This window comes from Bos indicus x Bos taurus, chromosome 16 (genome assembly GCF_003369695.1).
Source record: "Bos indicus x Bos taurus breed Angus x Brahman F1 hybrid chromosome 16, Bos_hybrid_MaternalHap_v2.0, whole genome shotgun sequence".
Taxonomy (NCBI): Eukaryota; Metazoa; Chordata; class Mammalia; order Artiodactyla; family Bovidae; genus Bos; species Bos indicus x Bos taurus.
This window is the reverse complement of record NC_040091.1, coordinates 51,567,862-51,586,031: the sequence shown is the minus strand read 5'-3', so window position 1 is coordinate 51,586,031 and position 18,170 is coordinate 51,567,862. Positions and strand designations below refer to the sequence as shown.

At 44.7% G+C, this 18,170-nt stretch overlaps 1 protein-coding gene across 8 annotated transcripts in view; it reads left to right on the top strand.

Moving 5' to 3' along the window:
- Positions 1-1,631: 1,631 nt before the first annotated feature.
- Positions 1,632-18,170, top strand: part of FHAD1 (forkhead associated phosphopeptide binding domain 1) — a 165,429-nt gene continuing 148,890 nt past the window's right edge. For all 8 annotated transcript variants that reach the window (XM_027565334.1, XM_027565335.1, XM_027565336.1 and 5 more), the window contains exons 1-2: positions 1,632-1,770; positions 5,649-5,755. In XM_027565334.1, coding sequence (XP_027421135.1) covers positions 5,663-5,755 — 93 coding nt within the window. In that variant the 5' untranslated portion in view covers positions 1,632-1,770; positions 5,649-5,662. The remainder of the gene's footprint in view (positions 1,771-5,648; positions 5,756-18,170) is intronic.

The following is an 18,170-nucleotide window of genomic DNA, read 5'->3' as shown; positions in this document are numbered from 1 at the left end:
TGAAGTTACCACTCAGGTCCTGGCCTTAGCAGTCACACCTCATACTTTCCTAGAGTCTTTCTGGTTGAAGGAAACTAGCGAAGACAGAACCTTCCAGGCTGACTGAGGGCCTGGAAGAAATTTCTAGGGACAGGTTCTGGGAAGTATAAGTGAAAGTGTTAGTCATTCAGTCATATCTGACTCTTTGGGACCCCATGGACTATAGCTTGCCAGGCTCCTCTGTCCATGGAATTTTCCAGGCAAGAATACTAGAGTGGGTTGTCATTCTCTTCTCTAGGGTATCTTCCCGACCCAGGGATAGAACCTGGGTCTCCTGCATTGCAGGGAGATTGTTTATTGTCTGAGCCACCAGGGAAGCCCAGGTCTCTGCAACACAACTGCAGGGCTGAGTAAATCCTGGGGTTTTGCCATGCTTTTAACCAATGCACAAGGAATTGGCAATAATGCATCAAATTCATTCCTGGACTATGCTCCAGACCTGCTCAATCAGAATCTCTGTGGTCTGTGCCAGGGAATCTGCATTTCTAAGAGCCGCCTAGGCATGTGTGAGCATCTTTATTGTATATTCCATCCCACACCGATCTCTGTGATTTCTCTCTCTTTTATCTTCTAATTGACAAGGATGGAGTCTGCCATCTTTCATCTTTTTTGGATAAATGTTTTAAGTTTGTCTGGGGGCAACTTGTCAGTCATTTCCTGCCAGGGAAATGGGGCATTCTGTAGGTGGTCAGCAGGGCTGTTCTGTTTGCTCTCAGACAGAAGGGGTTGACCTGAAAAAGGTGATAGGAGATGGGATTGGCATGTCTTCTCCACACACTCCATCCATCCCCCACCCCCGAGCCAGTCCTAGGCCCGTGGATAGGTAGGTGGGGGGCTTCTTAAAGATCTGATCCGAGTCAACATTGGGGCCACAGGCTGACACTTGTAGGGACTCAGGTGATGTTTGTAGAAATAAAGAACAAATGAATGAATAGATGTCAGTTCTGACAGGGAACGACAGAACAGTAGGATTGTGGGCTTGTAAATAACCTCTTTCTAGCAAACCCCGGGAGACAGTGAAGAACAGGGAAGCCTGGCGTGCTGCTGTCCATGGGGTCGCAAAGAGTCAGACACGACTGAGCGACTGAACAACAGTGGGAGAATTCTTTCAAAATTATTCCTTCCTCCCCACCCATCTCCCATCTCCACACCCACCCCCAGAAGTGATGGTCTCCCCCGCCCCGCCCCCACACACACACCTTATCCTATTCTTTTCTCCTCTGCAACAGAGAGAACTAGGTATTTGGCAGGGGCGGAGGGTACTAACCTCCAAACTTCTAGTTCAGCTCCATTACCCTCCCATGCCTGCCCACCCCCTCCCAACGCACCCAGCCTAGACCAAAGGATAATAGGGAGGATTCTAGAGTCTGCTCCTTCCCCGATGAAAAACTCTGGAGTACCTCTGTGACCACCGAGCCAACTTCCCCATCCATGAAATGGGGATAGACCGCGGATCCGGGAAGGCTCGCGGAGCTGCCACAGGCTGTAATTCGCCGGGTGCTCTCCGCGCACCGCCCCTCGCAGGCCACGCCCCTCACCGGCGCGGCCGGCCCGGGGGCGTTGCCATGGCGACGCGCGTACACAGGCCGGGAGGGCGCACGGGCTGCGGGCCGCCGGCTGGAGACTCCTCGGGAGCGCGGCCGAGCGGCCTCGCCCGGAGCGAGCCTGGCGCCTCCCGAGCGGGCCGGGCTCTTGGCGGAGGACGGGACGTGGGTTTCTTCCTCTGGCCAGGTGAGAGCAACACGTAAGGAGGCGGCGGACGGAAACCCGGGCCGGAAGAGGCCAGCCCTGCTAGGTCAAGGGCTTGCGGTAGGCTGGGGACCCGGCCCCACCCGAGGCTGAACTCTCTGATCCAGGCTCGGGTCGCCGGGAGCACCCTAGAGAAGCTATCCCAACACCAGCCGTTCCTTCCTAAATGCAGCCCCCACCCCCACCCCGAGGTAGCCTGCGAGGAAACTTCGGGCCCCTGCTTGGCACCGGTTTCTGGATGTCCTGGGGTACCGCTGAAATTGAGAGGAACCCTTGTTTCCCCTGATTTATAGCCAATACCCACCCAATGGTCAGACACAGACCCACCCACCCACCCCTTACCTCACCTGTCTTTCTTTAAGGAACTTCGAGGCCCTTTATGGTCCTCAAAAGAAGTTTTGCTCCTGTAGCCCAATTCTGAGCCATCCAGAGTGGTCAGGGGAAATGCAGATTATTTTAGCTCTTTTGCTCTTTATGGTAGTGGGTGCTCCATGGCACTGAGTAAGAACGAATTCACAGAGCTAAACACATTCAAATTACTTTCTGCAGTGTTTTCAGACAAAGAAGTGATGCACGGGGCAAGATTAAGGTGGAGAAATCTTGTCCAGTCCAAAAGCTAGAGATAGAATTTAGGTTCTCCAAGAAGTTATCTAGGATAGATGCTGAAAGGAGAAATGAAAGGTAGTTACTGTCAGAGGTTCCTAGCCGCTGGCCACACTGGCTTGCTTGGAGGTGTCATTTGTATTTTCACTCAGTCAGCAAGTGTTGACCAAGCACCTGTATGTGCCAGTCTCTATCCTGGCACTGGAGATGGTGCCCTGCACAGAACAACTGCAAAGGGTGTGAGCTTTTACCCTGTTTGAAAGTTAGCCTGCCCACCTTATAGGTACTGGCAGAAGACAAGACTCCTAGGCCAGAAACTAAGGACTTGACTGCTCACAGCACAGCAGAAACAGCCAGAGCTGCATATGCACAGGGATTCCTGTTGCCCTGAACATGCCTCGGGGTGGTGAAGAACAGCCAAGGTGGCTGCTGGTGCGTGCGGTGAGTCTGTGTCCCAGATAAGAAACTCCAAACTTAGGAAACCTCAGTCTTTGAAAGGGGCTGCTAGCAAACCTGCCTGACTTTAGCCTCAGAAGGAGCTGTTGTCTTTATTATAATAAACAGCTTTATTCTCCAGCTGTTTGCCATTATAAGCATCCTTGGAAGGACAAAATCTTTGAATGGGTATGAGCACAAGAAACCCATGAATTGCTTCTTAACAAAATCAAGGGACTTCTCTGGCGGTCCAGTGGTTAAGATTCCACGCTTCCAATGCAGGGGGTGAGAGGGTTCAACCCCTGGTCCAGAAACTGAGACCTCACATGCCACACAGTATGGCCCAAAACCCAAGACAAAATCAACACAGTTCTGGTTTTCCAGGAATATACATCTTAGTGAATGAAAGAGAAACAGACAGCAAACACAACTAAATAAAGGAACAAGACAAGGTCAGAGAATGATAAGTACAAGGAAGGAAACCCAGCAGGGGAAAACTAACAGGGGAATAACATGAACTGAGGGCGCCTTTAGCCACAGTGGTCACGAGGTTGCCCCAAAGTGGGGCGTCTGAGCAGAGAGAAGACATTGGCTTTGGGGTCGTCTCGGGTGACAGCTGAAAAACAAGTATATACATGACCCAAGTTTTAAGTTTTAAATTAGTAGCCTGTCCTGTGGTTTTCCTACAACAGAGACTTTTCTTGAAAGTTTACATTTTAGATTAATTGCTGGATAACATGGTGCTCTGCCAATGAAGATTAATAACTGAAGGCAGTAGAGCATGGTTGTTTGGAAAGAGGAAATGTCTTTCTCCTATGTTCATGACAGTGAACTTAATAAATTTTATTTCTCATTATATGGAAGCATCAGTATTAGTGGGACATCCACAGGCCTCAAAGTTTACAGATATAAACTATCCTGCTTATTTTTATTCCACTTATCCCCAGGTAGGATCTCATCTTTCTTTCAGCAGATAGAATGCTGGTTTTAAAGACTCTGTTGTTGCATGTCCCAAGCATAACAGATCGCGCAATTCCCCCACCCCACTCTGCCCCACCAGCAACACTGGAGATTTGTGCAGTGGTTATAGACTAAGGTCCAGAGTTGTCACACACTTACTATTGTGTGACCTTAACCTCTCTGAGTCACAGTTTCCTCATCTGTAAAGTGGGACAATACTGACACCTACCTTGCAGGGTTGTTCTGAGAATGAAAAGAGGCAGTGTCTATAAAAGGTTAGCCCAGTGCCTCACACTTAGTAGGGGTTCACCCTCATCCTTAGTAGTGGATGAAATGATGGAGGTGTTGATGGAAAGCAGAGCCAGACCAGAGGCCCGTTACAGTCACACCCAGGTGACTTTTGTTTTCATTTGTTTGTTTTTTGTTTTGTTTTCAATAGTAGGTTTTTTCCTTTTTCTTTTTAAAAAATCTTTACTTATTTGGCTGCATCTGGTCTTAGTTGTGGCATGTGCGTTCTTTGAGCCTCATTGAGGAATACAGGATCTTGGACCACCATGGTAAGCCTCTAAATGACTTTTGTTTTTACCCACAGTACAACAGCTTCACACTTCAGTGACCTTTCAGGTACAAAGAGACTTTCTTTACAAGGTGTTAAGATGGAGGATGTCACCCTGTGTAGCTGGACATCTCTCAAATTGGAATTCAAATATTGTGTCATGTGAATTATCATCAACATCTTGGAACCTGCCAAAGGCAGGAATACTGAAGTGGGTTGCCATGCTCTCCTCCAGGGGATCTTCCCGCCCAGGGATCGAACCCAGGATCCCACATTGTAGGTGGATTCTTTACTGCCTGAGCAACCAGGGAGCAACCTATACAACCAAAACACATGTATAGGACTTACTTTGAACTTCGTTGAAATATAAAATGGATGGAAGGATACATGGGTAGATATGTGATAAAGTAAATATAGCAAAATGTCAATTGTGGAATCTGGGTGGTGGTTATATAGGAGTTCACTATCTACTTCTTTGAACTTTTCTGTGTGTTTCACATTTTCATAAATAAAACACCAGGAAAAGGTAGGTACAGAGTCCTGACTAAGCTATAATCTTAATACTTTGTCTTTGGAAATCATCCTGTTTTTCTACCTAAATATATAACAAAATACAGTGACTTGAAAGTATCATCTAATGCCCATTTCCTTGATGATTTACTCTCTGCACTTTAAGAAGCTCTTTAGAAGCTTGGGGTTCCTTGATTCAAAGTTCGAGAAACCCAAGATTAGTAATAGTAATAATCACAGTAGGAGAAAAGTGTGTTTAGCAAACACCATTCTAGATGCGTCACATGTATCACTGCATTTAAACAAAACCCTTTGGGATACAGAGTATTACTAGCCCCATTTTGCAGATGAGAAAACTGAGGTTTACAGAGAGAATAAGTAATTCAACCAGAGTCACAGAACTAGTAAGTGGTAGGTCAGTAATTCTTAGTTCTTGATTATGGCAAATAACTAACCTCAAACTAAGCTTAATGGGAGTTGGAGAACAGTTGTCAGTGGAATTCAGACTTGTTGTTGGGTTGTTTTTGCTATTGCTTGTTTGTGCTCTAAGTTACATAAAGGGTGTCCTCTGATAATCAGAATCAAGCTTATCTATGACAGATATCAGTGTTGAAAAGACAGTCTTAAAAATGTGAAGAACTGTAATTATGATCATTGTTAAATCCATCTATCCACTCCTACCTCTGCTGATTCCTCTTGTGACATTATGGTATATTTCATTCATTCTAAATATGATATTGAATAATTAAAGGACTCTTTTTTTCTAACCAGATTTTTTTCTGCAAACCTTTTCTAGGGAAAGCAGAGAGTATGAAAGCCTATCTAAAGAGCGCGGAAGGCTTTTTTGTCTTGAATAAAAGTACTACGATTGGAAGGCATGGAGACTCAGACCTTGTTTTAGAGGTAAGACCTCCTCCTGCCCAACCCCTCATCTCTGCAGAAGTCCAGTCTGCTGTGGACTCTGACCGCTTCTGAAGCACAGCCTCTGGCTGACGTCCTCTGCCTTCCTCGGTGTGCTTTGTTGTCGTTCAGTCACTCAGTTGTGTTCTGCTCTTTGCGGCCCCTTGGACTGCAGCACGCCAGGCTTCCCTGTCCTTCACCATCTCCCAGAGTTTGCTCAGGTTCACGTCCATTGAGTCCATGATGCTATCTAGCTGTCTCATCTTCGGTGTGCTACCGATAACCAGTTGTCAGGTGTGCTGGAGCTCCCTGGCTCACATGATAAGAATGAGCAGGAGATGTGCCTTCTGTTCTTTTGCTGACCGTGTCTGTTCTGCCATGTCCCACCCAGGATCCCCTCCCCCGCTGCCTGATGGGGCCGTTTGGAAAGTGGGCATGGAGCTGGTGCTTGACCTTCACCTGCTCCAGGTCTGGCAGCCAGAGCCACCTGAAGTGCCCAGCTTGACCAATAGCCTCTTGCCCTTTTCAGAGCTTCTGGAGACTGCTGTGGGTCCCTCAAAGCCCTCCCCTACCCCCACCTCCCAAGTAGTAAATCAGGATAAGCCTTGGGCATAACCACAGTATCCTCTCATTTCACTTCATTCTCTGTGTTAGCTGTGGCTTGGTCCACAGTCCCAGCTTGATGATAGCCAAAGAAATTGGAAGATAGTAAGGAATTAGTCAAAACGGTGGCTCTGGGGGCACTCTCTGTCCCCCTTCTGATGTCTGTGTCAGAAGCTTTCTCTGTCATTTTTCACATTAATAAAACTCTGCTACACACACACACAACAGTTGCTTTGAACCTTTTAAAATATTTCAATATTTTAGGGGTTAAAATATTGAAAGAAAAATGCAGTGGAATTTATGACTTTAAAAGGCAGGTCTCTTTCAGACTTCACTCAACAGATTGTTAAAAGACTTTTTATTTTGAAATGATAGGTTCACAAACAGTAGAGAGAGAATGGTACAAAGCGTGTGTATTGTTCTGTGCCATTCTATCACACGTATGAATGTGTGTGTAGCCGCCAAGATATAGAATTGACTTCCCAGGTAGCTCAAGTGGTAAAAAGAAAAAAAAAAAAAAAGCTGTCTGCCAATGCAGAAGATACAGGTTTGATCCCTGGGTTAGGAAGACCCCCTAAAGGAGAAAATGGCAACCTGCTCCAGTATTCTTGCCTGGAAAATCCCATGGACAGAGGACCCTGGTGGGCTACAGTCTGTGGGGTTGTAAGGAGTTGGACACGACTGAACAACTGAACACACACCCACATCGAGGTGTATAGAACTACTCCATCATCAAAGATCTCCCTTGTGATAGTCTTTTTTTTTTCAATGTATTTATTTACTTAGCTGCCTTGGGTCTTAGTGCAGCTTGTGAGATCTAGTTCCCTGACCAGGGGTTGAACCCAGGCCGCCTGCTCTGGGAGCTCAGAATCTCACTACTGGACCACCAAGGAAGTCCCATGATACTCCTTTTATGGTCACAGTACTTTCTCCCACCACCATCCCCAAGCCCCAACAACCACTAATCTGTGTTTCATCTCTTTAATTTTTATCATTTTGAGAATATTACATAAATGGAATCTTAACATCTGTGACCTTTGCCATTTTTTTTTAACTCCGTGTAATGACTTTGACATCGATCTAGGTTATTAGCTTGTTCTTTTATTTCTGAGTAATAGCCCATGTTATGAATGTACCACCTATGTTTAAACATTCACTTATTGAGGGACATTGTGATTCCATTAGGGGCTGTTACAAATAAATCTACTATAAACATTTGTGAACAGGTTTTTCTGTGAATGTAAGTTTTATTTTTCTGAGATGAATGTTCAGGAGTATGATTGCATGGATCAACATTTATGCTAATATATATTCAGTTTGTGGAGAAACTGCCAGAATCTTATCCAGGGTGGCTACACCATTTTTTAGTCACACCAGCAATGTATGAGATAAGTTTCTCTGCATCTCCACCAGCAATTAATATTAACACTTTTTTATTTTAGCTGTTTTAGTAAATGTGTAGTGGTTTCTTATCATAGTCTTAATTTGCATTTCCCAAATCGATAGTGATGTTAAATGTCTTTTCGTGTACTTATTTGCCTTCTGCATACCCTCTTTAGTGACATATCTCTTAATGTCCTTTAACCATTTCTAATCCAATTGTTTCTTCACCGTTGAGTTTTGAGAATTCTTTAGGTATTTTAGGTATGAGTCCCTCATCAGATCGAAGGTTTGCAAATATTTTCTCCCATCCATAGCTTGTCTTTTCATTCTCTTAACAGGATATTTCACAGAACAAAAGTTTTAACTTTTGATGAAGTCCAGGTCATTATTTTTTCCCTTCATAGATCATGCTTTTAGCATCATGTCTAAGAACATGCCACCAAGTCCTTGATCCTGAGGATTTTCTCTTATATGTTCTTTGAAGTGCTTTATAGTTTTATGTTTAAATCTGTGAACCATCTTGGGTTCACTTTTGTTTATGTTGTGAGATTTGGGTCAATGTTCAGTCTTACTGCATGTGGATATTGAGTTGTTCCAGAACCATTTGTTAAAAAGACTATCCTTTCTTATTGAATTGCTTTTGCAAATTTGTCAAAAATAATCTGGCCATACTTCTATAGGGGCTGTTTCTGAGTTCCCTAGTATGTTTCATGGATCTATGAGGCAATCCCTCTACCTTTATGACAGCCTTGATTCCTATTGCTGTGTGAGTCTTAAATCAGATAGAGTGACTCTTCCAACTTTATTCTTCTTTAAATTTTTTAACCTATTCTAGTTCCTTTGCCTTTTCATTTACATTTTAGTGTAAGCCATCTGTATATACAAAATATCATGCTGTGATTTTTATTGGAGTTGTGTTTAGTCCTTCATTCAATGTGAGAATAATTGATATTCTACTGCATTGTCTCTCAATTCATGAACATGGTATATTTCTTCATTGATTATTTGGTCTTTGATGTCTCTCATGAGTGTTTTGTAATTTTTAGCATACAAGTTCTGTACATGCTTGTTAGATTTTCACTTCAGTATTTCTCTCTCTCTCTCTTTTTTTTGAGTGATTGTAAATGGTATTTGGGCTTCTCAGGTGGCCCTAGTGGTAAAGAACCCACCTGCCGATGCAGGAGACGTGAGACTCGAGTTTGATCCCTGGGTCGGGAGGATCCCCTGGAGGAGAGCATGGCAACCCACTCCAGTATTCTTGCCTGGAGAATCCCATGGACAGAGGAGCATGGCAGGGTACAGTCCATAGTGTTGCAAAGAGTCAGACACGACTGAAGCGACTTAATGCGCACACACACACTGTCACACAAAAGGTATTATATTTTTTATTTTGTTTGCTTTTTATTTTTACGTGTTCATTTTATTTTTACATGTTCATTGACACTATGTAGAAATACAGTTGATCTTTGTATGCTTCTTAGTTTCTTGCAACATTAACTGAACTCTCTATATAAAGGTTTTTGTAGCTTTCTTGGGATTTTTATACACAAACAATCATGTCATCTACAGTAAGATTAGTTTTATTTCTCCTTCCAGAAAAGGATATCTGAATGCCTTTCATTTCCTTTTCCTTGCTTTATTTGTCTGGTTAACACTTCTAGGACTCTGTTGAATAAGAGTGGCATAAATTTTTAAAATATTTATTTATTTTATTTGGCTGCATTGGGTCTTTGTTTCAGCATGCAGGATCTTTGTTGCATCACGCAGGATCTTCCATTGCAATGCATGGACTCTCTAGTTGCAGCGTGGGCTTAGTTGCTCCATGGCAAGTATGATCTTAGTTCCCAGACCAGGGATTGAACCCATGTCCCCTGCGTTGCAAGGCAGACTTAACCACTGAACCACCAGGGACCTAGTGTAAATCTTTATATTTGCTTGTTCCTGAACTTAGGGAAAGCATTCAGTCTTTCACCATTAACTATGAGGTAAGCTGTGGGTTTTTTGTACATATTCTTACTAAGTGAGCAAGTTCCCTCCTTTATTCCGAGTTTTCTGATTATATTTATCATAAGCTCAACAGATTTAAAACTAACTCCATGAACCTCCCCTTGAGATTCTTCTCCATGATATGGTTTCCTTTCAAGGACACAGAAAAATCTATGCAGTATGCAAAGTTTGGGGGCGGGGGTGGAGAAAAAGAAGAATTGCAGTTTCTTCTTTATCATAACAAGGCATAGATTTGGGGTGGTTTTATTTCCTGTTCTGGGCTTCCCCAGTGGCTCAGCGGTAAAGAATCCACCTGAAGCGTAGGAGATATGGGTTCGATCCCTGGGTCCGGAAGATCTCCTGGAAAGGGAAATGACAACCCACTCCAGTATGCTTGCCTGGAAAATTTCATGGACAGAGGAGCCTGGTAAACTACAGTCCATGGGGTCACAAAAAAGTCAGACACAACTGAGTGACTGAGGACACACGTTACTTCCTGTCTGGCTAAAGTAGAGACAGAGATCTCTGTTTTGAACCTGACCATGATATTAAAAAACTGTAGTAACTTTTTTTCGTAATGCAATAGGTCATTTTATTACTGGTGACGTATCCTTGCCCTTTCCAGATAGGTTTCAGCAGTGAGTGTATAGTGTGTTTCTCCGAAAGAGCATGGAGAGTGAGCTGCTTGAAGATGTGATAAAATGTCTATCCTCTTTTCTTCCTCAAAGACTATTTTTTAAAGAGCAATTTTAGGCTTACAGCAAAATTAAGAAAAAGTTTATAGATATCCTGTGTATCCTCCTGCCCAACACACATGCCCAAAGCCTCCCAGACTGTCCATCCACAGCATAGTGGCCCATGTGAGGAAACTAGCAATTTTTAAAAGTGGAGGCTTTGAAGATAGGCAGACCTGGGTTTGAATCTCATTAGGCTACTTTGTGGCTGAGTGATTTCAACCAGACTAATCACTCTGAGCTCATTTTCCCTGTCTGTAAACCTCTTACCTCACAGGATGGTTGTGAGGGTTAAGTGAAAAAATGCATATAAAGAGGCTGGCATGTGGTGCTCAGTAAAAGACACAGTGGTCATTGTTTTGGTCTCATAAGACAGAGAGACTCTTCTCAGAAGAAGAGAAGAATCCTCAGAGGGCTGAAGAATCCTCAGAAGGTTGAGTTGAGGATCCACTGACATTAACAAGCCATTTGGAAAAGGAAACCAGTGAGGACCGTTACTAACCAGACAGAAACTGAGTTGCATTCATTGTATAAAAATAAGTGATGGCTTGCTGCTGCTGCTGCTGCTCAGTCGCTTCAGTCGTGTCCGACTCTGTGCGACCCCATAGACAGAAGCCCACCAGGCTCCCCCGTCCCTGGGATTCTCCAGGCAAGAACACTGGAGTGGGTTGCCATTTCCTTCTCCAATGCAGGAAAGTGAAAAGTGAAAGGAAAGTTGCTCAGTCGTGTCCAACTCTGCGACCCCATGGACTGCAGCCCACCAGGCTCCTCCATCCATGGGATTTTCCAGGCAAGCTCCCCAAACTTAGTTTAAGAAATAAGTCACCACCACCAGCAACAGTCAGGTTAATTTATGAAGGAATCAGTTGCATTTCCAGAAGCGTGAGCTCATTTTGGCTCCGTGGAATACAGATGATATGTGAATCACCAAGCATTTTGGGGATAGAGTTCTGATGAGCACTTCTGTCTTCTCTTAGACAAATCATCTTCCCATGGTTTAAATGGGTTTGGGAGAGGAGAGTTTATCTAAAGAGCGGTGTGGGGACATGGGTCTACTTGGAAGAATTGAAACCTGCAGACATGTCAACATTTTCCAGTTTTATAAAACATGACAAGGTAAACATTGCCCCTCTGCTGACTTCATTGCCTTTCTGTTCGGAAGGATCACCCATTTTTTTAAAATTAGTTTTTATTCCTTTATTTGTTTATTTTTGGCTGTGCTGGGCCTTCGTTTCTCTAGCTGTGGCGAGCGAGGTCTGCTCTCTGTTGTGGTGCACAGGCTTCTCACTGCAGAGGCTTCTCTTGTTGCAGAGCACAGGCTCCAGGCACATGGGCTTCAGTAGCTGCAGCTTGTGGGCTCCAGTGTGAGGGCTCAGTAGTTGTGGCCCACAGGATCAGTTGCTCTCCAGCATGTGGGATCTTCCAAGACCAGAGATCAAACCCATGTCCCCTGCATTGCCAAGCAGATTCTTATCCACTGTGCCATCAGGGAAGTTCCAGAAGGATCACCTTTGATCAGCTGTGAGCCATCCTAAGGAATCATTCAGCAGTCAGTTTATAGTTTATGTTATTAATGCCACTAGAAGTCATTCTACTAAATAAGATTAATGGATGTGGAAGTGAAAGTCGTTCAGTCGTGTCCAACTCTTTGCGACCCCACGGACTATACCATCCATGGAATTTGCCAGGCCAGAATACTGGAGTGGGTAGCCATTCCCTTCTCCAGGGTATCTTCCCAACCCAGGGATCAAACGCAGGTCTCCCACATTGCAGGTGGATTCTTTACCAGCTGAACCACCAGGGAAGCCAAGATTAAGGGATATGTATTAATAAAAAGTCATCCTTCAGATTACCCAGAGGTTACATCTAGCAAATAAAAAAGATTGTTTTATTTATCTGAATCAATCCTAAAAAATAGGCAGTCACACTTCTAAAGAGTTCTATTTATCAGCAAGGCTGAAATATTGTTTGGAGTGTTTGTTTTGTAATAGTTTGACATCGTTTACTTTTTCCGATAATGGGAAGTAGTTCCATGTTTCTTGTTTTTAAAAATTGGGAGGAAGCAAAATATAAGGAAAAAAATAAAAGTCACTTGTAATCATTTGGTTCAGAGAAAAATCAATATTGGTATCTGCAGGGTCTTACTGTCCAGATTTTTTCCATATATCCTGCAAGAAACGTAATTCCCTAAAGGCAGTAGGAAGGCTGTTTATTTATTTATTTATTTATTTTTGGCTGTGCTAGGTCTTGGTTGCTGCACACGGGTTTTCTTGAGTTGCGGTGAGTGGAGGCTACTCTTCGTTGAGGAGCACAGGCTTCTTGTCGCAGTGGCTTCCCTTGTTGCCAAGCGTAGGCTCTAGAGCACAGGTTCAGAAGTTGTGTCACACAGGCTTAGTCGCTCCAAAGCCTGTGGAATCTTCCCAGACCAGGGATCAATCCCATGTCCCCTGTATTGGCAGACGGATTCTTAACCACTGAACCACTAGAGAAGCCCAGGAAACCTGTTTATAGCCAGGCTAGTGAGAACTGTTCATAGTCAACAGTAAGAACTGTTATCATTCATTCATTCCACAATATTTTCCTGGAGCCACAGCACCAAGGCAAGCCTAGGGATACAGTGATGGCGGGACTGGACGTGGTCCCTGCGATCAGGAAGCTGCCAGGAGAGAGGGACGTAAGTCAGATGATCCCACAAAGGTGTGACGAATTCCATTCCGAACTGGGGCTCTAAAACAAAGAAATATGGAGAACAAAGAGGATTTGACAAAGGGAGACGGGAACAGCATATGCAAAGGTCCTGGGGTAGACCAAAGTCACTGAGAGAAAACCAGGGCGTCCAGGAGTCAGATCCGAAAGGAGGAGGGCTTAGTGACAAGCAGGCCTCCTTCACGTCACACTAAAGATTTTGCCCTTTATCTGAAAAGCAATGGAAGAAGATTTGAAGGACTGTAAGCAAGGCGGGGTAGGCTTCCTGGGTGTCGCTAGTGGTAAAGAACCTGCCTGCCAACACAGGAGTCATAAGAGACATGAGTTTGAGCTCATGGATTCTCGAGTTAGAGAATCCATGGACAGAGGAGTCTGGCAGGCTACAGTCCATATGGTAACAAACAGTCAGACATGACTGAAGCGACTTAGCACACACGCGTGCAAGCAAGGAGGAGACCTGCCAGTGGCCATCCTGGATGCCATGTGCAGTGTCCCTTCCTCCCATTTTGTACACTCCGAAGCCTAAGCCTTGCTCAATTCAGAGTTAAACCTTTCAAATTATAATTTATGTGATTTGATGTGCCTTGCGAACTATAATTTTTTTAGAGTTGAATGTGGCTATTATCTATAGTCTGCTGAGGAGGGGGCTCCTTTCTTCCAGAATAAAGAAATACCAAAAGCCAACGGTTGGATTTTCCATTGGTATAAAGTGAAAGTGTTAGTTGTTCAGTTGTGTCTGACTCTTTGCAACCCCATGGACTGTAGCCTGCCAGGCTCCTCTGTCCATGAAATTCTCCAGGCAGGAATACTGGAGGGGGTTGCCCTTTCCCTGTCCAGGGGATCTTCCTAACCCAGAAATCAAACCTGGGTCTCCTGCATTGCAAACAGATTCTTTACCATCTGAGCCCCCATTTTGTGTAAGAGTGTAAGAACACTCTATGTAAGAGTGCTTGTTAAACATGGGCTCCTAGACATTCTGATCCCAGTGGGTTTGTGGTAAGGCCCAGGAATCTTCATATTTATATGCTCCCCAGGTTCAGGTCAGAGTGGGGTCCCCTGGAATTGGTTCCAGGACCACACTTTGGGAACTTTGTTCCCTTCCTGTCCCTTCTTGATCGGTGCTTCTTCCCTTCTGATGTTCTGGGAGCTCCTGCTTGTGTGTGTGAGTGTGTGTGTGTGTGTGTGTGTGTTATTTCAATAAAGTATGTTTTGAGGAAGAGAGAAGCGAAGGTTAAACAGTGAAGGGCTGACCGTGTAAGGACTCCCCGTTTAAGGGGCTCCCCCAGTCCCATCCTGGGGAGGTTCCAGGGTCCCCTAGAAGACTGAGCTGTAGGACAGCCCGTCATTTCAGAGCTGTGGCCAGGAGGGTGGAGGTGGAAGAGAGGGAGAAAGGACAGAAATGCCCGGGGGATGAAATGCTGATGCCCGCACCTCTAACCCTCAGTGACCAGCATCCTGGGACCACTCCTTCTCATGGGTGGAGCGATCTGTCCAGCCTGTGTCAGCGCTTCTCAGATGGGATCTGAGGCGCGCTCTCACACCGACCAGAATCCGTACGACCAGGTGACTCTTGTCTCTGACCCTGGCACCTGCCGGTTCTGGGCTGCCTCTTAGAAAAGAACCAGAGTCGACATCATACTCTTTTTTATTTTTTTATTTTCTTACAAGACGATTCCATAAAAACATCTACTTCTGCTTCATTGACTATGTTAAAGCTTTTGTGTGGATCACAACACACTGGAAAATTCTTAAAGAGATGGGAATACCAGACCACCTTACGTGCCTCCTGAGAAACCTGTATGCACGTCAAGAAGCAACAGTTAGAACCAGACATGGAGCAATGGACTGGTTCCAAATTGAGAAAGGAGTATGTCAAGGCTGAATATTGTCACCTTGCTTATTTAACTTATATGCAGAGTATATCATGTGAAATGCCAGGCTGGATGAAGCACAAGATGAAATCAAGATTTCAGGGAGAAATATCAATAACCTCAGGTACACTACCCTTATGGCAGAGAGTAAAACGGAACTAAAGAGCCTCTTGATGAAGGTGAAAAGGAGAGTGAAAAAGCTGGCTTAAAACCTAACATTCAGAAAACGAAGATCGTGTCATCTGGTCCCATAACTTCATGACAGATAGGCGGGGAAACAATGGAAACAGTGAAAGACTATTTTCTTGGGCTCCAAAATCACTGCAGATGGTGACTGCAGTCATGAAATTAAAAGAAACTTGCTCCTTGGAAGAAAAGCTATGGCCAACCTAGACAGCGTATTAAAAAGCAGAGACATTACTTTGCCAACAAAGGTCCCTCTAGTCAAAGCTATGGTTTTTCCAGTAGTCATGTATGGATGTGAGAGTTGGATCATAAAGGGGGCTGAGCGCTGAAGAATTGATGCTTTTGAACTGTGGTATTGGAGAAGACTCTTGAGGGTCCCTTGGACTGCAAAGAAATCAAACCAGTCAATCCTATAGGAAATCAGTCCTGAATATTCATTAGAAGGACTGATGCTGAAGCTGAAGCTTCAATACTTTGGCCACCTGATGGGAAGAGCCGACTCATTGGAAAAGACCCTGATGCTGGGAAAGATTGAAGGCAGGAGGAGAAGGGGACGACAGAGCATGAGATGATTGGATGGCATCACTGACTTGATGGACATGAGTTTGAGCAAGCTCTGGGAGACAGTGAAAGATAGGGAGGCCTGGTGTGCTATACTCAATGTGGTCGCAAAGAGTCAGACACGGCTGAGCAACTGAACAGTAACAACAAGCAAATTTACCAAGCATTTTTTCCTCTAAAAGAAATGTAAATTTATGTCTGTACAAAGATTTCTGACATCATCATCTTATTATTCTCAAAAAAGATTACTGGAATTGTCTGTTTATCTGCATTTCATGGATGGGAAGGTGCGTCTGCTGTGTCCAGGGACACGTATGGCTGTAACTCAGACGAGCGCGGCCATATTGCCCACCAGAGGTTCCCGGATGCGGTGTCCTGCCAGCAGTGGGGTCCCTCTCCCACTCCCCCCAGCATAGAGTGTTGTCCACCACTGGATCTTCGGTGATCTGCAGGGTGAAGTACAGTACCCGTGTCATTTTTGTTCACACTCTTATTCTGAGGGAACACCTGCACTTGGAGATATAAGGTGACAAGTGGACTCTCTGCGGGGAAATCCATGGAATGAAGCAGACCTGAGGAGGGTGCACTTGCCGACTCCCCGTCTGTGCCCCCCACCCGCCGTGTCATCCTACCTGGACTGCACTCCTATCCCACCCCATTCCCCGCCCCCACCTGTCCTACCCCTGACTCCTGCCCAAGTGCTCCTAACTCTCGGGGTTCACCTGTCTGATCTCACCAGTCCTCGGGGAATTTTCGTGTCCCCTGTTTGAGAACTGGCAGCTGATTTCATCGGTCAGTTCCCACCACAGCGGTTGATGGGGCTGCTTTTTTCACTTGGAGGTAGAAGGCTTCCAAGAGGAAAAAGTTCAGACGAAAGGACTGGATCATAATCTCATCATTTTATTGTGATACAATGCACATAACATAAAATCTGCCATCTTAACTACTTTTTTAAAGTGTACAGTTCAGTGGCATTAAATATGTTTGCATTGTTGTGCAACCCGTCACCCCCATGCATCGCCAGAACATGTTTCATCCTGCAGAACTGAAACCCGGTCCCCGTGAAACCACTCCCCATCCCCCTGCCTCCCAGCGCCCAGCAACCACCATTCTGCTTTCTGTCTCTATGGACTTGACCACTCTGGGTGCCTCAAAGAAGTACAATCATATAGTATTTGTCTTTTCACGACTGGCTTATTTCACTGAGTGAAGGAGAGGGAAGCCTGGCATGCTGCCGACCATGGGGTCGTAAAGAGATACGACTTAGCAGCTGAAAAACAAAAACAGTGAGCTCAAGGTTCATCCATGCTGTCGCGTGTATCTGAATTTCCTTCCTTTTTAAGGCTGAATAATATTTCATTGTATGGATTTGCCACATTTTGCTTATTCATTCATCTACCAGTGGACACTTGGGTTGTTTTTACCTTTTGGCTGTTGCAAACAATCCTGTGAACTTGGGTGTATAAATATCGCTTCACGCCTCTGCTTTCAGTTCTTTGGGATATATACCCAAAAGTATATCATGTGCTGGATCACATGATTATTTTATTTTTAGTTGTTTGAGGAACTGCCATGCTGTTTTCCATAGCAGCTTCACTAATTTACATCCTCACCAGCAGTGCACAGGGGTTTTACCTTCCCAACATCCTTACCAACCCTTGTTATTTCCTGTTGTTGTTGCTGATAGTAACCATTCTGATTGATGTGAGGTGAAAGAAAGATCATAATCTTTTGAATAGCATACAGAATACACAAAAGCTATAGCATATGTTTATGGACTGCTTACCATCTCTCATGACTTTATGTATCGTCTATGTATGTTCTATATATAGTTATAGAATTACATCCTCAAAACAAATCCTGTGCGGGTAAGAATTGCTCTTATCATTATTATCCTCAACTGAAGACGTGGAAGTGGAACTCAGAAAAGTTAAGGGACTTGCCCAAATCAGATAGCTAGCCGGGGGAGGTGGGGCTGAGTTTCAGACTGGGCTGACTCGAGCTTCTAAAAAAGAAGCTAAAAAGCTTTTTGCATCTAAATTTAGCTTTGGGAACATCTAATATCTAAATATTAGAAATTCCTTGTAGGTTAACTGAGATGACAAGGTAATTGACTAAGCTAGGGAGATTGCACCCTGTGGAATCCAGGGTGGGGCTGTCAGTGAAACATGATAGGTGTAGTCTGCTGCTGCTGCTGCTAAGTCGCTTCAGTCGTGTCCCACTCTGTGCGACCCCGTAGACGGCAGCCCATCAGGCTCCACCGTCCTTGGTATAGTCTAGCGATCCTCATTCACGCCACAGACTGAGATGGCGCCATCTAGTGGGGGGTCTGGGTAAGGAGGAAATGTGTGTGCGTGCTCACACTGTGTCCCACTTTTAGCGACCCTA